Raw genomic sequence first — 23,621 nt, forward strand, 5'->3', positions numbered from 1 at the left:
TGGTGTGTGTGTGCAAATATGTGCAGTAAACAATGTGTTAATACCTTATACGCTTGTATGTTAGTTTATTGTAACAGTAAGTATGGTGTGTGAGCAAATATGTGCAGTAAACAATGTGTTAATACCTAATACGCTTGTATGTTAGTTTATTGTAACAGTAAGTATAGTGTGTGTGCAGATAAGTGCAGTAAACAATGTGTTAATACCTAATACGCTTGTATGTTAGTTTATTGTAACATTAAGTATGGTGTGTGAGCAAATATGTGCAGTAAACAATGTGTTAATACCTAATACACTTGTATGTTAGTTTATTGTAACAGTAAGTATAGTGTGTGTGCAGATATGTGCAGTAAACAATGTGTTAATACCTAATACGCTTGTATGTTAGTTTATTGTAACAGTAAGTATGGTGTGTGAGCAAATATGTGCAGTAAACAATGTGTTAATACCTAATACGCTTGTATGTTAGTTTATTGTAACAGTAAGTATGGTGTGTGTGCAAATATGTGCAGTAAACAATGTGTTAATACCTAATACGCTTGTATATTAGTTTATTGTAACAGTAAGTATGGTGTGTGAGCAAATATGTGCAGTAAACAATGTGTTAATACCTAATATGCTTGTATGTTAGTTTATTGTAACAGTAAGTATGGTGTGTGAGCAAATATGTGCAGTAAACAATGTGTTAATACCTAATACGCTTGTATATTAGTTTATTGTAACAGTAAGTATGGTGTGTGAGCAAATATGTGCAGTAAACAATGTGTTAATACCTAATACGCTTGTATGTTAGTTTATTGTAACAGTAAGTATGGTGTGTGAGCAGATATGTGCAGTAAACAATGTGTTAATACCTAATACGCTTGTATGTTAGTTTATTGTAACAGTAAGTATAGTGTGTGAGCAAATATGTGCAGTAAACAATGTGTTAATACCTAATACGCTTGTATGTTAGATTATTGCAACAGTAAGTATGGTGTGTGAGCAAATATGTGCAGTAAACAATGTGTTAATACCTAATATGCTTGTATGTTAGTTTATTGTAACAGTAAGTATAGTGTGTGTGCAAATATGTGCAGTAAACAATGTGTTAATACCTAATACGCTTGTATGTTAGTTTATTGTAACAGTAAGTATGGTGTGTGTGCAGATATGTGCAGTAAACAATGTGTTAATACCTTATACGCTTGTTTGTTAGTTTATTGTAACAGTAAGTGTGGTGTGTGATCAAATATGTGCAGTAAACAATGTGTTAATACCTTATACGCTTGTATGTTAGTTTATTGTAACAGTAAGTATGGTGTGTAAGCAAATATGTGCATTAAACAATGTGTTAATACCTAATACGCTTGTATGTTAGTTTATTGTAACAGTAAGTATGGTGTGTGTGCAAATATGTGCAGTAAACAATGTGTTAATACCTAATACGCTTGTATGTTAGTTTATTGTAACAGTAAGTATGGTGTGTGTGCAAATATGTGCAGTAAACAATGTGTTAATACCTAATACGCTTGTATGTTAGTTTATTGCAACAGTAAGTATGGTGTGTGTGCAAATATGTGCAGTAAACAATGTGTTAATACCTTATACGCTTGTATGTTAGCTTATTGCAACAGTAAGTATGGTGTGTGTGCAAATATGTGCAGTAAACAATGTGTTAATACCTAATACGCTTGTATGTTAGTTTATTGTAACAGTAAGTATGGTGTGTGTGCAAATATGTGCAGTAAACAATGTGTTAATACCTAATATGCTTGTATGTTAGTTTATTGTAACAGTAAGTATGGTGTGTGAGCAAATATGTGCAGTAAACAATGTGTTAATACCTAATACGCTTGTATGTTAGTTTATTGTAACAGTAAGTATGGTGTGTGAGCAAATATGTGCAGTAAACAATGTGTTAATACCTAATACGCTTGTATGTTAGTTTATTGCAACAGTAAGTATGGTGTGTGTGCAAATATGTGCAGTAAATAATGTGTTAATACCTAATACGCTTGTATGTTAGTTTATTGTAACAGTAAGTATGGTGTGTGAGCAAATATGTGCAGTAAACAATGTGTTAATACCTAATACGCTTGTATGTTAGTTTATTGTAACAGTAAGTATAATGTGTGTGCAAATATGTGCAGTAAATAATGTGTTAATACCTTATACGCTTGTATGTTAGTTTATTGTAACAGTAAGTATAGTGTGTGAGCAAATATGTGCAGTAAACAATGTGTTAATACCTTATACGCTTGTATGTTAGTTTATTGTAACAGTAAGTATGGTGTGTGTGCAAATATGTGCAGTAAACAATGTGTTAATACCTTATACGCTTGTATGTTAGTTTATTGTAACAGTAAGTATGGTGTGTGTGCAAATATGTGCAGTAAACAATGTGTTAATACCTTATATGCTTGTATGTTAGTTTATTGTAACAGTAAGTATGGTGTGTGAGCAAATATGTGCAGTAAACAATGTGTTAATACCTAATACGCTTGTATGTTAGTTTATTGTAACAGTAAATATGATGTGTGTGCAAATATGTGCAGTAAACAATGTGTTAATACCTTATATGCTTGTATGTTAGTTTATTGAAACAGTAAGTATGGTGTGTGTGCAAATATGTGCAGTAAACAATGTGTTAATACCTAATACGCTTGTATGTTAGTTTATTGCAACAGTAAGTATGGTGTGTGTGCAAATATGTGCAGTAAACAATGTGTTAATACCTAATACGCTTGTATGTTAGTTTATTGTAACAGTAAGTATGGTGTGTGAGCAGATATGTGCAGTAAACAATGTGTTAATACCTTATACACTTGTTTGTTAGTTTATTGTAACAGTAAGTATGGTGTGTGAGCAGATATGTGCAGTAAACAATGTGTTAATACCTAATACGCTTGTATGTTAGTTTATTGTAACAGTAAGTATGGTGTGTAAGCAAATATGTGCAGTAAACAATGTGTTAATACCTAATACGCTTGTATGTTAGTTTATTGTAACAGTAAGTATGGTGTGTAAGCAAATATGTGCAGTAAACAATGTGTTAATACCTAATACGCTTGTATATTAGTTTATTGTAACAGTAAGTATGGTGTGTGAGCAAATATGTGCAGTAAACAATGTGTTAATACCTAATACGCTTGTATATTAGTTTATTGTAACAGTAAGTATGGTGTGTGAGCAAATATGTGCAGTAAACAATGTGTTAATACCTAATACGCTTGTATATTAGTTTATTGTAACAGTAAGTATGGTGTGTGAGCAAATATGTGCAGTAAACAATGTGTTAATACCTTATACGCTTGTATGTTAGTTTATTGCAACAGTAAGTATGGTGTGTGAGCAAATATGTGCAGTAAACAATGTGTTAATACCTAATACGCTTGTATGTTAGTTTATTGTAACAGTAAGTATGGTGTGTGTGTGCAAATATGTGCAGTAAACAATGTGTTAATACCTAATACGCTTGTATGTTAGTTTATTGTAACATTAAGTATGGTGTGTGAGCAAATATGTGCAGTAAACAATGTGTTAATACCTAATACGCTTGTATGTTAGTTTATTGTAACAGTAAGTATAGTGTGTGTGCAGATAAGTGCAGTAAACAATGTGTTAATACCTAATACGCTTGTATGTTAGTTTATTGTAACAGTAAGTATAGTGTGTGTGCAGATAAGTGCAGTAAACAATGTGTTAATACCTTATACGCTTGTATGTTAGTTTATTGTAACAGTAAGTATAGTGTGTGTGCAAATATGTGCAGTAAACAATGTGTTAATACCTAATACGCTTGTATGTTAGTTTATTGTAACAGTAAGTATGGTGTGTGTGCAAATATGTGCAGTAAACAATGTGTTAATACCTAATACGCTTGTATGTTAGTTTATTGTAACATTAAGTATGGTGTGTGAGCAAATATGTGCAGTAAACAATGTGTTAATACCTAATACGCTTGTATGTTAGTTTATTGTAACAGTAAGTATGATGTGTGTGCAAATATGTGCAGTAAACAATGTGTTAATACCTAATACGCTTGTATGTTAGTTTATTGTAACATTAAGTATGGTGTGTGAGCAAATATGTGCAGTAAACAATGTGTTAATACCTAATACGCTTGTATGTTAGTTTATTGTAACAGTAAGTATGATGTGTGTGCAAATATGTGCAGTAAACAATGTGTTAATACCTAATACGCTTGTATGTTAGTTTATTGTAACAGTAAGTATGGTGTGTGAGCAAATATGTGCAGTAAACAATGTGTTAATACCTAATACGCTTGTTTGTTAGTTTATTGCAACAGTAAGTATGGTGTGTGTGCAAATATGTGCAGTAAACAATGTGTTAATACCTAATACGCTTGTATGTTAGTTTATTGTAACATTAAGTATGGTGTGTGAGCAAATATGTGCAGTAAACAATGTGTTAATACCTAATACGCTTGTATGTTAGTTTATTGTAACAGTAAGTATGATGTGTGTGCAAATATGTGCAGTAAACAATGTGTTAATACCTAATACGCTTGTATGTTAGTTTATTGTAACAGTAAGTATGGTGTGTGAGCAAATATGTGCAGTAAACAATGTGTTAATACCTAATACGCTTGTATGTTAGTTTATTGTAACAGTAAGTATGGTGTGTGAGCAAATATGTGCAGTAAACAATGTGTTAATACCTAATACGCTTGTATGTTAGTTTATTGTAACATTAAGTATGGTGTGTGAGCAAATATGTGCAGTAAACAATGTGTTAATACCTAATACACTTGTATGTTAGTTTATTGTAACAGTAAGTATAGTGTGTGTGCAGATATGTGCAGTAAACAATGTGTTAATACCTAATACGCTTGTTTGTTAGTTTATTGCAACAGTAAGTATGGTGTGTGAGCAAATATGTGCAGTAAACAATGTGTTAATACCTTATACGCTTGTATGTTAGTTTATTGCAACAGTAAGTATGGTGTGTGAGCAAATATGTGCAGTAAACAATGTGTTAATACCTAATACGCTTGTATGTTAGTTTATTGTAACAGTAAGTATGGTGTGTGTGCAAATATGTGCAGTAAACAATGTGTTAATACCTAATACGCTTGTATGTTAGTTTATTGTAACAGTAAGTATGGTGTGTGAGCAAATATGTGCAGTAAATAATGTGTTAATACCTAATACACTTGTATGTTAGTTTATTGTAACAGTAAGTATGGTGTGTGTGCAAATATGTGCAGTAAACAATGTGTTAATACCTTATACGCTTGTATGTTAGTTTATTGAAACACTAAGTATGGTGTGTGAGCAAATATGTGCAGTAAACAATGTGTTAATACCTAATATGCTTGTATGTTAGTTTATTGTAACACTAAGTATGGTGTGTGAGCAAATATGTGCAGTAAACAATGTGTTAATACCTAATACGCTTGTATGTTAGTTTATTGTAACAGTAAGTATGGTGTGTGTGCAAATATGTGCAGTAAACAATGTGTTAATACCTTATACGCTTGTATGTTAGTTTATTGAAACACTAAGTATGGTGTGTGAGCAAATATGTGCAGTAAACAATGTGTTAATACCTAATACGCTTGTATGTTAGTTTATTGTAACAGTAAGTATAGTGTGTGTGCAGATAAGTGCAGTAAACAATGTGTTAATGCCTAATACGCTTGTATGTTAGTTTATTGTAACAGTAAGTATAGTGTGTGTGCAAATATGTGCAGTAAACAATGTGTTAATACCTAATACGCTTGTATGTTAGTTTATTGTAACAGTAAGTATGGTGTGTGAGCAAATATGTGCAGTAAACAATGTGTTAATACCTTATACGCTTGTATGTTAGTTTATTGTAACAGTAAGTATGGTGTGTGAGCAAATATGTGCAGTAAACAATGTGTTAATACCTAATACGCTTGTATGTTAGTTTATTGTAACAGTAAGTATGGTGTGTGAGCAAATATGTGCAGTAAACAATGTGTTAATACCTAATACGCTTGTATGTTAGTTTATTGTAACATTAAGTATGGTGTGTGAGCAAATATGTGCAGTAAACAATGTGTTAATACCTAATACGCTTGTATGTTAGTTTTTTGCAAGACTGCAGAAAAATCTTCTGATCACAAGAGGTTTGTTAACCCATTTAAAGGAAAATGCAAAACTTAAAGCGCTACACAACCCTACATAATTAACCCTACATGAGCTATTGTTTAAACTGGTCTTACAGCCAGGACATATATGACAGAAAAAAGAAAAACAAAGCGCTAATAAGTATATAGGATTGAAACCTTAAATAAGTGTTTATCTGTGTTATACGTTATTTACATTACTGTAAAAAACAAGACATTAATATACAAAATCATTGCTGGTTTATTAAAAATAGTTAAAAACAACACCTAAAATATATTGCAGACGTCTCCTCTTTTGAAAGTCTAATAATGTATAGTTGCAATTGCCAGTCTTTAAAAGTACTTTGATACCACCTTAAAGGGACAGTCAATACCCTTTCATAATTTTTACCTACCTGCTCAAACACATTAAACAAGTGTCCTGAACCAGGTCAATGGTACACCAGCTAGAAAGCAAGAACTGTAATTGTAAAAACGTGTTTGTTTTTTTTAAATCAGTTTAAAATGGCCACCAAGCTCCACCCACCTCTTTCCCTATTCTTTCTTATGTGTATTAACCTCTAATCACCATCGACTCGTAAATAATTTCTCATGCACGCACATATTAAATTGCGTATGAGCAGTTAAGCCATTCCAGTGTTGCAGCCTAATCAGTCCCTACTAATGCTTTAGGTTGTAACTATCGTTCCGGGTGATGATCATTGAGCACTGCTTTGCATAGCCCTTAATTTGCATTGCGGTATGTTATTGAAATTCATTTAAAAATAATTTTTTTAAGTATTATTTATTTTGTATACTTTATTTATATAATACTATATTTAAAATAATTTAATTAGTACTTCCTCATATTGTGCTTCATGCAGCATTTTTTTTCGGTCTTTCTGCGGTGGCTGCATTATCATCATCTCCTCCATACTACGTTTAGCGGGGCATATTTAATTCCTATTTGCTATATTGGTCGTCCCTGCTCCTCATGCCCGTTCCATATTCTTGTTAAAATTCTTCTGTAAAATTTCTATTGTCCTGCTCACATTGATCGTCACTTGCTACTTATAAAATTATCATACAATATCACATGACGTTTATAACACTGACTAGCGCTCTACTTGCTAGTAGTGAATCACGATCAGATTAATTAAGAAAACTTAACAATTTTGCACTGCTTTAATATCTCATGTTTTAAGACAACTGAGATTCAAGTAAGTGTTTAAGCATTTAAATTTTTTTTTTCCTAACAGTTTACACTAAGAGAACAGCCTTAAAGGGACACTGTACCCAAAAAAATTATTTTGTGATTCAGATTGAGCATGAAATTTTAAGCAACTTTCTAATTTACTCCTATTATCAAATTTTCTTCATTCTTTTGGTATCTTTATTTGAAATGCAAGAATGTAAGTTTAGATGCCGGACCATTTTTGTTGAACCACCTGGGTTGTCCTTGCTGATTGGTGGATAAATTCATCCACCAATAAAAAAAGTGCTGTGCTGAGTACTGAAACCAAAAAAAAGCTTGGATGCCTTCTTTTTCAAATAATGATAGCAAGAGAATGAAGAAAAATTGATAATAGGAGTAAATTAGAAAGTTGCTTAAAATTGCATGCTCTTTCTGAATTATAAAAGAAAAGAATTGGGTTGTGTCCCTTTAAATTATGCAAAGTAAAAACTTTGTACTAGCTATTGTTCTCCCCTTTATTAACTTGCAGATTTTTAATTTTTTTTAATTTTTTTTTTGGTGAGTCATATCAGACAAAACATTTATTAAGGATATTCATATTCAAAATCTGGCAAACATTAGCAAGCTCTAAAAGAGTCTAAAAAGAGCCTGTTTTTACATGCAAAGAATTTATGGGTAATTTAAATTTGCATATTCAAATGTATGCATCTGTTCACTCTAAAAAGTCTCCCCAAATACAATAAAGAGTAATTAAATATGTTATTATATTAACTTATACAAAATTTCTATTTGACCTGCTTACAATGATCATAACTTGCTAATTATAAAGCTATGTCTTTAATGCAGTAAGCTCTTCAAAATTATCATACGCTATTACATAAAGTTTGTAATATTGAGTCTGACTAGCACTCTATAATAGTTTGTACGTGCAAGTAAATCACTTTCAGATTGAGTAGAATAACAATTAAAACGTTTATACTTCTTTAATGTCACTTATGTTTTAAAACAACTGAGATAAAAGTATGTGTTAAAGGGACAGTCAAGTATAAATTAAGCTTTCATTATTCAGATAGGACTTTTAATTTTAATCGACTTCCCAATTTACTTTTATCATCAAATTAGCTTTGTTCTCTTGGTATTCTTAGTTTAAACTAAACATAGGTAGGCTCATATGCTAATTTCTAAGCCCTTGAGGGTTGCCTCTTATCACGTTCTTTTTAAATCTCTTTTCAACACAAAAAGACAGAAAGTACACGTGGGCCATATAGATAACAGTGTGTTCAGGCACAGGGGGTTATTTAAGATTTAGCACAACACAATGCTAAATTTAAGAAAATAGATAATAAACAGTCACAGTCATGTGATCAGGGGGCTGGAAGAAGGTTCCTAGATACAAGGTAATCACAGAGGTAAGAAGTATATTAATATAACTGTGTTAGTTATGCAAAACTGGGGAATGGTTAATAAAGGGATTATCTATCTTTTAAAACAATAACAATTCTATGGTTGACTGTCCCTTTAAAGCATTTTTGTCTAATACTGTTATAGAACAGATCCAAATTATGTCAGGTAAACACTTTGTACTAGCTATTGGACTCCCCTTGTGTAGCTTGCAGATCCTTTATGGATTTTTTTTTTAAAATCTATTTTGGTGATTCATATCATACAAAACATTTATTAAGGATATTGATATTCAAAATCAGGCAAACATTAGCAACTAGCTCTAAAACAATCTAAAAAGAGCCTGTTTTTACATGCAAAGTATTTATGGGTAATTTAAATTTGCATATTCAAATGTATAATTTATTCACTCTAAAAAGTCTCCTCAAGTACAATAAAGAGTGAATAGATATATAATTATATTAACTCATTTACTTTTTGTTGCAATTCACAATGATTGTCACTTGCTAATTATAAAAAAAAAAAAAAAAATTAATTAAAAAAACCGTTATAAGTTATGGTATGTAAAAACTTTGTACTAGTTATTGGTCTCTCCTTGTCTAGCTTGCAGAATTTTTTTTTTTTTATCTATTTTGGTGATTCAGATCAGACAAAATATTTATTAAGGATATTCATATTGAAAATCTAGCAAACATTAGCAACTAGCTCTAAAAGAGTCTAAAAAGAGTCTGTTTTTACATGCAATGAATTTATTGGTTAATTTAAATTTGCATATTCAAATATATGCATCTATTATAAAAAGTCTCCTCAAGTACAATAAAGAGTGATTAGATGTATAATTATATTTACTCATACAAATTTTGTATTCAACCTGTTTACAAAGAGCATCACTTGCTAATTATAAAAGTATGTCTTGAATGCAAGTAAGCCCTTAAAAATTATTACTTAAAGTTTTAATACTGACTATTGCTCTTGAAAGTCTTTGTACTTGCGAGTGAATCACAATCAGATTGCATAGAATAAGACTTACTTATATACTGCTTTAATATCTGTTTATTTTAAAACTGAGGTAAAAGTATGTGTTAATTTTTTTTTTTTTTAACACTGTTACACTAGAAACCAGTTTTAAATTATATGAGGTAAAAACTTTGTACTAGCTATTGGTCTCCCCTTGTGTAGCTTGCAGATCCTTTATGATTTTTTTTTAAATCTATTTTAGTGATTCATATCAGACAAAACATTTAATAACAATATTCATATTGAAAATCTAGCAAACATTAGCAACTAGCTCTAAAAGAGTCTAAAAGGAGTCTGTTTTTACATGCAAAGTATTTATGGGTAATTTAAATTTGCATATTCAAATGTATAATCTATTCACTCTAAAAAGTCTCCTCAAGTACAATAAAGAGTGAATGGATATATAATTATATTAACTCATACTTTCTTTTTTTATAAAATAGAATGATTGATGGTTAAAGTTTAACTCAACAGTGCAAGACTTATGTTAGCTGAAGTGTTTATGTTCTAGTGTCCTCACATATATATAAGGTTTAATTCTAATGAATAAATTCTTGGCTTATTGCAAACTAATTTATCTATAAATATTTAACCATATTGCTGTCAAAATACGCTGAGGTAGGGTATACAAAACGTTGTTGCTGGTTTCCCCCTTTTTAGTTTGTAGATCCTTTCCAAACTTTTTTTTTTTAGTGCTTCATGTCACTCAAAACATTTATTGATGAAATATGTTTTTGCTTCTAAATATTGGTCTCCCCATATAGATTTTTTTTTCTCTTTTAGTATAATGAGTAATAACCCAGAACATCTATTGAGCATTAAATCCTGCGCCCAATTTTGTAAATGTTGAATTGATGTTGGTAATACTTATATATCTGTTCACACTTTATTCTACTTGAGGAGACTTTTAGAATGAATGGAGAGCAGAAATTATTTGCATAAATTTAAATATGCAAATTAAAACTACCCAGAGATGCTTTGCATGTAACAACAGGCTCTACAAAACAGACTCTTTTTTTATGCTAAATATTGGTCTCCCCCTTTAAATTCGCTCTAAAAATGTTTTAGTTATATTTTAAGGAATCATATCAATCAGAACATTTATTAAGCATTATAATCAGCTCACAAATTGGAAAATATCAAATAGCTTTAAAAGTCTGTTTAGTAGAGCATGTTTTTACTTGCAAAGCATTTGTGGGTAGTTTTTATTTGCATATTTATATTCAGTCTTTAGTTTCCTCAAGTAAAATAAAGAGTGAATTAGATCAACTTCACATCTTTGAAATGTGAATTTATATTTTTGTATAATGTTGTAGTGTATGGTGTTATATTAAATGACAAATAGTTCAGATTTCATCAAATGTATTGGAATGTATTTTTATTATTTGCTTTATGTTTAACATGTTTTGTTTTTCCTTGCTTTGTAAACATTTATTTTCCAATAAAAAAAAATGACCATTAGTTGATTAACCCCTTAATGACCACAGCACTTTTCCATTTTCTGTCCGTTTGGAACCAAGGCTATTTTTACATTTTTGCGGTGTTTGTGTTTAGCTGTAATTTTCCTCTTACTTATTTACTGTACCCACACATATTATATATAGTTTTTCTCGCCATTAAATGGACTTTCTAAAGATACCATTATTTTCATCATATCTTATAATTTACTATAAAAAAATTATAAAATATGAGGAAAAAAATGGAAAAAACACACTTTTTCTAACATTGATCCCCAAAATCTGTTACACATCTACAATCACCAAAAAGCTCCCATGCTAAATAGTTTCTAAATTTTGTCCTGAGTTTAGAAATACCCAATGTTTACATGTTCTTTGCTTTTTTTGCAAGTTATAGGGCAATAAATACAAGTAGCACTTTGCTATTTCCAAACCACTTTTTTTCAAAATTAGCGCTAGTTACATTGGGACACTGATATCTTTCAGGAATCCCTGAATATCCCTTGACATGTATATATTTTTTTTTAGAAGACATCCCAAAGTATTGATCTAGGCCCATTTTGGTATATTTGATGCCACCATTTCACCGCCAAATGCCATCAAATAAAAAAAATCGTTCACTTTTTCACAAATTTTTTCACAAACTTTAGGTTTCTCACTGAAATTATTTACAAACAACTTGTGCAATTATGGCATAAATGGTTGTAAATGCTTCTCTGGGATCCCCTTTGTTCAGAAATAGCAGACATATATGGCTTTGGCGTTGCTTTTTGGTAATTAGAAGGCCGCTGAATGCCACTGTGCACCACACGTGTATTATGCCCAGCAGTGAAGGGGTTAGTTAGGGAGCATGTAGGGAGCTTGTAGGGTTAATTTTAGCTTTAGTGTAGTGCAGAAGACAACCCCAAGTATTGATCTAGGCACATTTTGGTATATTTCATGCCACCATTTCACCGCCAAATGCGATCAAATTGAAAAAAAACGCTACATTTTTCACAATTTTATGTTTCTCACTGAAATTATTTACTAACAGCTTGTGCAATTATGGCACACATGGTTGTAAATGCTTCTCTAGGATCTCCTTTGTTCAGAAATAGCAGACATATATGACTTTGGCGTTGCTTTTTGGTAATTAGAAGGCCGCTAAATGCTGCTGCGCATCACACGTGTATTATGGCTAGCAGTGAAGGGGTTAATTAGGTAGCTTATAAGGAGCTTGCAGGGTTAATTTTAGCTTTAGTGTAGAGATCAGCCTCCCACCTGACACATCACACCCCCTGATCCCTCCCAAACAGCTGTCTTCCCTCCCCCACCCCACAATTGTCCCCGCCATCTTAAGTACTGGCAGAAAGTCTGCCAGTACTAAAATAAAAGTTTTGTTTTTTTTTGTTTAAAAAAATAAAATAATTCTGCTGTGTAGGACCCCCCCCCCTTAGCCCCAACCTCCCTGATCCCCCCAAACAGCTCTCTACCCCCCTCCTCTGCCTTATTGTGCACCATTGTGGGTACTGGCAGCTGTCTGCCAGTACCCAGTTTGAAATCAAAAGTTTATTTTAATATTTTCTGTAGTGTAGCTTACCCCCCTTAACACCCAACCCCCCACCCTCTCCCAGATCATTAATATTTTTTATTCCCACCCTCTCTCCCACTGAGTCCCACCTTGTGCCTCTTCCACTTCAATTTATTTTTTTGGCAGTTTCACACGTGCACGCGCGCGCACGCTCCCGTGCACGCTCCAGTGCACGCGCACACGCGCCCGTGCACGCGCGTGCACGCTCCCGTGCACGCGCACACCCGCGCACACGCAATCCCGCCCCCCTCCTCTACTGATGGCCTCCCTGGACACGCTCCCACCCACCAACGATCATAGCCGATGCAGAGAGGGCCACAGAGTGGCTCTCTCTGCATCGGACTGCTTAAAAAAGTTATTGCAGGATGCCTCTATATCGAGGCATCACTGCAATAACATGAAAGCAGCTGGAAGTGATCAGGATCGCTTCCACTGCTTTCAAAGACCAACGACGTGCAGGGTACGTCCTTGGTCGTTAAGGACATTTTTTTGGAGGACGTACCCTGCACGTCGTTGGTCATTAAGGGGTTAATATATAGAATTTCAGAAGTTATCAATACTGAAAATGGATTGTTGCTAAGATAGAATACATTTTGAATACCTCACCTTCTTGCTATAGCATCACACTTCATAGTACTGTACATGCTATGATATCTAAACATGATGAAAGGTATACTGAACCCAAATTTTTTCTTTCGTGATTCAGATAGATCAGGCAATTTTAAGCAACTTTCTAATTTACTCCTATTATCAATTTTTCTTTGTTCTCTTGCAATCTTTATTTGAAAAAGAAGGCATCTAAGCTTTTTTTCTTGGTTCAGTACTCTGGACAGCACTTTTTTATTGGTGGCTGAATTTATCCATCAATCGGCAATGACAACCCAGGTTGTTCACCAAAAATGGTCCGGCATCTAAACTTACATTCTTGCATTTCAAATAAAGATACCAAGAGACTAAAGAAAATTTAATAGAAGTAAATTAGAAAGTTGCTTAAAATGTCATGCTCTATCTGAATCATGAAAGAAAACATTTATGTTTAGTGTCCCTTTAAGAACTCAGCAATCATCACAGTATAAGAAAAAATAATGTGTGTGTATAGATATAGACTATCAATCCCGGACTTCACTGGTAAAATATTTGAAACTAGAGATCTATTCAAACTTGCTACTAAATATTGGTTTCCTCCTATGTATCTTACAGATCCTCTCTAAAATTTTGTTTTTTATTTTGGTGTTTCATATCACCCTGAACATTTTTTGATGATATTCAGATCCTAAAACTAAAAATGTGATTAAATATGTCTAAAAGAATCTGTTAAGTAGAGACTGTTATTATGTGCAAAGCATCTTGGGTTAGTTTCATTTGCATATTAAAATGTATGCTAATATATCTGCTATCTTTTCATTCTAACAGTCTCCTCAAGTACAAATAAAGAGTGAGCAGATTTTTGTATATATTTGTATTTATAATTTATGTTCCTGTGGATAATAGATCAGGAATAACAACTTGTTGGTGAATAGTAGGTTAAGGTTTATATAAGATTAAAGTGAAAGATTAGCTGCTGTTGCTAAGTGTAATGATGTTATGTCTAATATACACCATTTCCTAGCTAGTTAGCATTATAGTAATTCTAGGACCTGATTTAGAGCAAGGAAAGTGATGCTCTGCATTTAGGAGGGTTTTTGCTGCACTGGTGCCAATTGTATTTGTTTAATGTTTTATATATTTTTTTTGGCATGCTGCCATTTAAAAAAAAAATAAAATTGAGGAATTTTTATGCAATGATGTAATTGATTATACTATTATTCTCCAATCAATCAGCTCGTTGCATGAATAATAACTTGTGATCAGAGTTTGACCCATGAATAACGAGTGACCACTGAGCAACATATGGATGACGCTGAGTTATCTGTAAATATTTAGTGACCGATAAAAAAATGAATGACCACATATTGACCTTTGACCACTGATTAAACCAGAATGGTCCTCACTGAGTAATCATTGACCACTGAGTTACTACTAAGTGAACAATTGAGTGACCTGTGACCATTGAGTGACCACTTAGTGACCAGTGATAACTGAATGACCACTGAGTGGCCGGTTACCATTGAGTGACCACAGAGTGACCAGTGACTACTCAGTGACCAGTTACCACTGAATGATCATTGAGTGACCTTTTACCACTCATTGACCACTGATTTACCACTAAGTAATCATTGAGTGACCAGTGATAACTAAATGACCACTGAGTGACTGGTAGCCATTGAGTGACCACAGAGTGACTTATTTACTCATTGACCATTTAGAAACCAATAACCAATGAGTGAACAGTGGCCACTGAGTGACCTTTCACCACTAAGTTATCACTGAGTGACCAGTGACTACTGAGAGACCGGTGATAACTGAATGACCTCTGATTGACAGATAACCATTGACTACAGAGTGACTGAATTTTACTCTGTCACAATAGAGTGACTAGTATTTACTTAGTGACCACTGAGTGACCGATAACCACTTAGTGATATATATATATATATATATTGTCCAATAATATGCACTCCCTGGATTTAAGCACTGCACACTTTATTCAGTAGTGACGTTTCGGGGCATTCACCCCTGGCCTGAGGAAGGGGTGAATGCCCCGAAACGTCACTACTGAATAAAGTGTGCGGTGCTTAAATCCAGAGAGTGCATATTATTGGACTATATTGATTATTTGCTTATGCACCCTGGTCTGGAGTAATTGTTGGCGAGTGGGAGTGCGCTATATTTGTCTATACTATATATATATTATTTTTTTATTTTTTTAAATGTCCAAATAGGAATTGCACTCCTTGTCAACAGCATTGCATCTGCCAGGGTGCATCTGCCAGAAAAAATGCAAAGATCCAAAAAAGACAGCACTCGCTGGACTTGAAAGTAAAAATTAACTTTTAATTATCCAGAGTTAAAAATGGGGGATAGGCATGACGTTTCGATGCTGTACTAGCAACTTTATCAAATGTCCCAAGGTGAAAGGTGTGATGCTTCAGGGTAGGTGCATCATCAGTGTTATGCCCCAAGGAAGATGTGTTTAAACTCAATTTAATCTTCTTATAACCTAAGCCATCTTCATGTAGAACAACAATTCTTTTTTCCATATCCTCAGAGAGTTCTTTGCCATGAGGTGCCATGTTGAACTTCCAGTGACCGGTATGAGAGAGTGTGAGAGCGATAACATCAAATTTAACACACCTGCTCCCCATTCACACCTGAGACCTTGTAACACTAACGAGTCACATGACACCGGGGAGGGAAAATGCCTAATTGGCCCAATTTGGACATTTCCACTTAGGGGTGTACTCACTTTTGATGCCAACGGTTTAGACATTAAGGGCTGTGTGTTGAGTTATTTTGAGAGGACAGCAAATTTACACTGTTATACAGGCTGTACACTCACTACTTTACATTGTAGCAAAGTGTATTTCTTCAGTGTTGTCACATGAAAAGATATAATAAAATATTTACAAAAATGTGAGGGATGTACTCACTTTTGTGAGATACTGTATGTGTGTGTATATTATATATATATATATATATATATATATATATATATATATGTGTGTGTGTGTATGTGTGTGTATATTATATATATATATATGTGTGTGTGTATGTGTGTGTATATTATATATATATATCCATACACACACACATACAGTATCTCACAAAAGTATATACACATAAATATTTAAACAAGTGTATGTATGTATATCTCTGTTAAAGCCCTTTGCCTGCTTTTTTTTTTTCTAACACCTGAGACCATATTTCTTTGAGCCCTTATAACTTTTTTGTGCAATATTTTTTGTGAATCATTTTTATGAGATGGTGTTATTATAAGTGTAACTGTACTTTGTAACGTCATTTTTATGTGTTTTGTGCAACTTTTTAGTTTCACAAAACAGTTAACCAGACCTCTGAGGTCACGGTAATCATAATGTAAATCGTGAATGCCCTCAAGAGTTATCATTTACTTTAAAATTGTAATACAAGCGCAATTTAACTTGCTTGCAAATGTGTGCGAAAACACAATATCGCTTGCGCAAAAACAATAGTGTTCCAACCGTAATCTGATCTTATATGAGGGGAAGGTGCAGAGATGTGTGTGCCTGCACAGACTATGAGATCAGGACAACAGTGATTTATAACATTCATAAGTAATGAGGAGCTAAACATTATTAGACTTTATTAATAATAACATAAATCAATAACTGAGTAACACCAAAAAAATACTGTATAGCATACAATAATGAGGTAGCGCCACACGAAAATAAATATAGATAATATAACACCACATACAATACAGGGTAGTGATCAATAAGCAGAACACAATATTATCCAAAATCAGACAATAAAAATACAATTTAAAAGATCAGAGAATCACATGATATAGTCCCCTTTAAGCAAAGAGAAAAGTCATTCCAATATTTGAAAAAGAGACATAAAATCTTAACTTCCCTTTTAGAGAGTTCTTGTATTGATACGTGTGTTTGCAGTGCAGCTCCCTTCCAATCACTGGTGTGATCTCCGTGAGGTGTGGATATATGAGCAAAAAATCTGTAGAAACAGAAAGGGGGATGGAGCGCAACCAAGGGAAAACACACTGATCTAAGTGCAGATTAAAAACAAATTTTCCACTTTATTCAAAACAGTAAAATCATCAGGATGTACACTTACAGACTTCACCCTCAAACATATGAGGTATGTAATGGCACTCTGTATAAGTTGTCCAAATCACGGTAAAACTAGATGCTGTATAGTCAGATGTGTTTGTATCCCACTACGAGAGATACACTGAGCCCACTGTGATTGTTAGACTGTCCAGGGTGAAAGTGTCCCTTTATAGCTATTATATAGCACTGAAATTCAAAGCTCCAATGTCACAGTGCAGATACCAGTGGGGCCGTGATACAACTCAGGGTAACAAACTACAAACGTTGGGAGGCGGTAAATACCGCGGCAGCGAGGTCCTGTAATTATAGCTGGCTGTAGGAAACGCAGCTGCACACAATGCTAACCTGATCCTCCGTCAAAGAGATGGGCGTGGCCTTACGCGTTTCGCTGGGCTCCTCCCAGCTTCGTCAGAGGCAATGCCCATCTAGTCTGCTGACGTATCTTATATGGGGAGCGCTGAAACATTTATTAGCCAATAGTAGGTTCCCTTAGGTGACACACCCTCCATACATAGAGCTTGGTAACGGACCTAAACAGAATATACACACTATACATAGAACATAAAAGGACCGTATATTACATATGCTGGATTATCCATTTTAAAAACAAGCAATGAAACTTCTATAATAGCTATGAACATATATCCCCATATCAGAATATGAAATATAGCTTGCAAAACACATCAAAAGAAAAAACATAAATATCGAATAAAACCAATGAAACATAATGTAGAAATCTGTATTGTGAAAAAGATACATGTTTATCTAAAATACCTAAAAAAGAGCCTCTCACTGTGATAAATGTATGAAATAACTCAAAAGCAAACTGCTTATAGAATAAGAAAAAGAAAAAAGAATAAGAAAACACGAAACGCGTAAGGCCACGCCCATCTCTTTGACGGAGGATCAGGTTAGCATTGTGTGCAGCGGCGTTTCCTACAGCCAGCTATAATTACAGGACCTCGCTGCCACGGTATTTACCGCCTCCCAACGTTTGTAGTTTGTTACCCTGAGTTGTATCACGGCCCCACTGGTATCTGCACTGTGACATTGGAGCTTTGAATTTCAGTGCTATATAATAGCTATAAAGGGACACTTTCACCCTGGACAGTCTAACAATCACAGTGGGCTCAGTGTATCTCTCGTAGTGGGATACAAACACATCTGACTATACAGCATCTAGTTTTACCGTGATTTGGACAACTTATACAGAGTGCCATTACATACCTCATATGTTTGAGGGTGAAGTCTGTAAGTGTACATCCTGATGATTTTACTGTTTTGAATAAAGTGGAAAATTTGTTTTTAATCTGCACTTAGATCAGTGTGTTTTCCCTTGGTTGCGCTCCATCCCCCTTTCTGTTTCTACAGATTTTTTGCTCAATAACTGAGTAAGATACATTTTTTTACCATGAGAATATAAAGATTAATTATATTTTAATTATCACTTGCAGTAGGAAAAAATCACAATTAAAAAGCAAACAGAAAGACACAAAAACTATCACTAGTTGCAGGAAATGATGCCGGTCCGCCTGCAATAAATGTCCCCTGCATTACTGGCTGAGAAAAAAAATAGCTAACTGAAAAATATTAAACGTGCACTACTAAACTGTCATACAAGAAAAAAGCTAACTGGACAAGAAGAAAGCTGTGGGCGGAGCTTGGTGGCCATTTTCAGTTGCAAACAAACGATTATTATTTAAAAGTTTCCTGTACTTCTTACAAGCTTATAGAAGTGGCACCCTTTGCCAGATGCTTGTCTGGTATGCAACAATAAGTTATAAAGAATAAATATTTGGTCTAGACTGTCCCTTTAATGTGGAAGTTAGGTATATGCTTCTTCTTTTGTGGCGATATCCGCCTGTTTGTAGGAAAATAATGTTACCTGTAAGTATCCGCTAGTGATACTTTACCAGTCCCTTTGCCGTTGGTAATTGGCAGTTTAGGAAACCTGCATCTCCGGTAATCATCCGGTTTCTGCAGCCTGTGGTTACGTGCCAAACTTTTGATATGCGCTGCTTGTAGTGGATCTCTTACCTCCACGTATCTGGTTTGTCTGGAGTGTTTGCGTGGTCTCATACGTGGTTCTTACGTGACTGTGCTTATGCCAATCCCCTATATTCGGCAGTCGTCAGATAGGGCTACCAGCTTCTTGTCGAACTTTTAGCGGATGCTTCTTTTTAGCCAATTTTCTTGTACTTTACTGGTCTAATGGGTATAGACCCCCCCTTGACTATCATTGATGCGTTTCGCCAGTTAATAGGTTTTTTCAAGACTGATATCTCAGGGTTTGTAATCAGGGGTTGTGTATCCTAACTTTCACTCGGATTGGACGGATGTTTTTCAATCACATGTTCATTATACTAATACTGTAATGCATTCCAGAACAGGTTAAAAACATGTATGTTATTATATGAGTAATTATACCATATATAAAGTGTGATTATATCTGTGTCCTGTGTGAAATGCACTGAAATCTCACCGTGTGACTAAATAACAAGTCATGGCTATCAGCCATACTCTGTATTAAAGGGACACTCCTGATTCCAGCAAGCAATGCAGTTTTAAACAACTTTCCAATTCATCAAAATGACTTTGCTTTCTTGGTATCTTTTTATTAAGAGCATATCTAGATATGCTCAGGAGTGTGCATGTGTTTTGAGTACTCTACATAAGCTGTTTTTGCAACTATATTTGTAACAGAGATATACTCATTTAAACACTAGATGACAGCAGTATTTGCAACAGAATATTATTTGTATATGTAACTTAAAGGGACATGAAACCTAAATTTTTTATTTCGTAATTCAGATAGAGCATGCTTTTTAAAGAACTTTCCAATTTGCTTTTATTATCTAATTTGCTTAGTTCTCTTGGTATCCTTTGTTGAAAAGCATATCTAGTTAGGCTCAGGAGCTGGGAGCTAGTTGCTGATTGGTGGCTGCACATATTTGTCTCATTTCATTGGCTTACTGATGTGGTCAGCTTGCTCCCAGTAGTGCATTGCTTCTTCAATAAGCGATACTAAGAGAATGAGCAAAATTTATAATAGAAGTAAATTGGAAAGTTGTTTTAAATAATATTATCTGAACCATAAAAGAAAAATGTGGGTTTCAAATCCCTTTAAATATAAGAATGAAGTATTTTGAGCTGTGGCTGCTAAATTGAGTCAGCTCTTCTTAGTGATGGAAATAACGTTTGGGATATGTCTATAAAGAAAGCAAATGAATATCCTACCGGTAAAAACACACTCACTGTGACTGTGTGTAAATATTGTATTACCTATGTTTAACAATAATTAAAGGGCCAGTGAAGTTTAAATTAAAGTGACGGTAAACTAAATGAATAAATGACTAATGCAGGTGATATGTAAAAACATGAACTTACTTTTTATTCTGGATAATTCTGCCTCTCCCAGAATCATTTATTTTTTGTAGATTGACAGTCAGGCGCTACATACAGTAACAAAAGTGGCGCCAGCAGCACAATCTGACTTTACTGCTGTCCTTGTGGTATCAGATATAACGACAACAGAACGTGCTGCTATAAAAAAACATAGTGCAGGGGTATGTTTGTTATTGGCTGTAGCGCCCACCTGTCAATTAAAAGCAAGAGGCATATGTGTGTAACCACCAATCAGCAACTAGATTCCAATAGTGCATCACTGCTCTTGAGACTACCTAGATATGCTTTTCAACAAAGCCAATTATATAAGTTGTTGGTCATTAAGGAATTGTGTGGCTATAATAGTGAGGGTCATCAATGGGTTAAAAGGTGACTCTTCTAATGCTTTCAAATGACCTTGAAAAAAGATCAACAACAAAAAGGAAAAAAAAAAACACTTGTATTTCAGTTTCACAGGGAAATTCAGATGCATTTGATTGGACGTTATAGTAACCGCAGCAAGACCGAGCTGTCATTCTGAGCTAGAACTACAAAGCAAGGGCATATTACTGACACTGTAAAGCAAAGATCTAACAAATAAAGTACAGAGAATATTGCAACTGGCATAAATAGCCACAACAGCAATGTTCTGTATTTGTTTATATGATATCTGACAATTTGTTAAATGATGTTGTGAACAGGTGCGTAACTTAGTAATGCCGTCAGCGTTATCAGCTGGCCTTTAAATACCTCATCAGTGCCACTAGAGGGCAGCCTAAGGCTATTCATTCATTTGTCAAACACGCTGATGTTCATTTTACATGCAATAAACAATCATTTTTCTTTCTTTTTTTTAATCTGGCAGATTGTTTCCTACCATAATACTGTTCTTTTACCAAAATGCCAGAAAAAGTTATGATGTTATTTTGAAACTAAGAGGAGGCGCATTTCTTGGGTCTTAAAGGGACACTGACACTGTACTGTAGTAATATGTTCTCAATCACCAGCTCCAAATTGCTGTTTATGCTTATTCTTGCAATAGAAATAGCTGGATCTGCTCCTTCTGCAGACTCAGTCCATTTGAATGGGAATGTTCTTAAGAACAATGGCTCAATGTGAAAAAAAAACATGTTTTCTCAAATACAAAAATAAATATTAGGGAACAATTTCCCATACATTTAATGCTATACAGCTGGTATAAAAAGTCACTGGAAACACATTAAGGGGAAACTAAATTAACTGTACAGTGCCCCTTTAAGAACTGATTGAGCACTTGCTCATGATCAGGTCTCCCACTCTGCTATTGGTGGACATTATCTTATTCTTTGTTAAAGAGATATCTAGATAGGTAGCGTGCACACATGTCTGAGGCACTACATGACAGTAAATATTGCTGCCATCTAGTGCTCTTGCTAATGTATTGTTGCAAAAACTGCTGCCATATAGTGTTGCAGGCACGTGCACACTCCTGAACTTTTGACAATAGAAGTAAATTGTAAAGTTGTTCAAAATTGTATGTTGTATCTGAATCATGAAAGAAAATGTTTGGGTTTTATGTCCCTTTAACTTGCTATGGAGAGCGCACGGTATTAACCGCTTAAAAAAATGAAAACAAAGCAAATATGACGATTTTCATCAGTACTTTTTCATTTTCTTTATTTTCATTGGCGCATTCATTCGGATATTCATATCGTTATAACACATTAGTCCGAAAACGAACGCACATCTCTAATAAATACATTACTTCCATTAAAAGGAACATTACATCACAAACTATTCTGGGGATTTAAAAAACAAACAACAATGTATGCCAATCTCAGAGCATTGGGGTATTCTGATTGGTGCCTATACTACCCTGTGACTGGTCAGAATATCCCTTTAACTCTGCCAGTGAACATTGAGTACACAGCCGATAGCGCTGGTCCGATATGGATCAAACTGTTTTTCAAACACCTGGTGGACAAGAAATGGCTTTGAATTTCCTAAATATTATAAGCAATAATTTATAATGGTTTCTGAATATTTTTAAGCCACAAAAGTATAAACATAATTTTTATTATCATTAGATACATTTAAAAATTGTTTGGATACATTTCTGGCTAGAAACAAAATTCATGGATATGATTGCTTGTATTAAATGAGTGGGATTAATTTAAACTCAACTGGAGCTTTTTTTTACATATTAGATTTGTATAGGTTGTACTTTTTGGACTTCAGTCTTTTTTCAACCTCATCTACTATGTTACTTTGTATTATCTTTTTTACGATTGAATTAGCCTTGCTTTTTAATTTATGGTCCTTACTGTGTTGCAGAAAAGACAGATCTGGACATCAATGCAGATAAATGGTTTATTCAAATCAATATATTTTTTGGCAAAATGTTTTTTCCTGCTCACGAACACGCTGAAAAAATAAAAGAGGAAATACCAAAATACAGACTGCGGCAAGCGGAAAAGGCCAGATTAATACGTATCAGAGAAGAGGAGGAAGCAAGGTACAGATTATGGCCCCAATTTATCAAAGGTCTTGCGGACCTGATCCGACACTGCGGTTAAGGTCCGCAAGACCTCGCTAAATGCGGAGAGCAATACGCTCTCCGCATTTAACATTGCACCAGCAGCTCACAAGAGCTGCTGGTGCAACGCCGCCCCCTGCTGACTCGCGGCCAATCAGCCGCCAGCAGGGAGGTGTCAATCAACCCGATCGTATTCGATCGGGTTGATTGCCGGCGATTCCTGTCCCCCTGCTCAGAGCAGGCGGACAGGGTTATGGAGCAGCGGTCTTTAGACCGCTGCTTCATAACTTGTGT

General features: G+C 34.3%; 1 protein-coding gene across 1 annotated transcript in view; it reads left to right on the forward strand.

The window, feature by feature from the left end:
- RSPH10B (radial spoke head 10 homolog B) overlaps nucleotides 1-23,621 on the forward strand; it is a 73,740-nt gene that overhangs the window by 46,568 nt on the left and 3,551 nt on the right. The window contains exon 17 of the mRNA XM_053695219.1: nucleotides 23,126-23,306. Coding sequence (XP_053551194.1) covers nucleotides 23,126-23,306 — 181 coding nt within the window. The remainder of the gene's footprint in view (nucleotides 1-23,125; nucleotides 23,307-23,621) is intronic.

The sequence above is a fragment of the Bombina bombina genome, chromosome 11 (assembly GCF_027579735.1).
Source record: "Bombina bombina isolate aBomBom1 chromosome 11, aBomBom1.pri, whole genome shotgun sequence".
NCBI classification, from domain to species: Eukaryota; Metazoa; Chordata; class Amphibia; order Anura; family Bombinatoridae; genus Bombina; species Bombina bombina.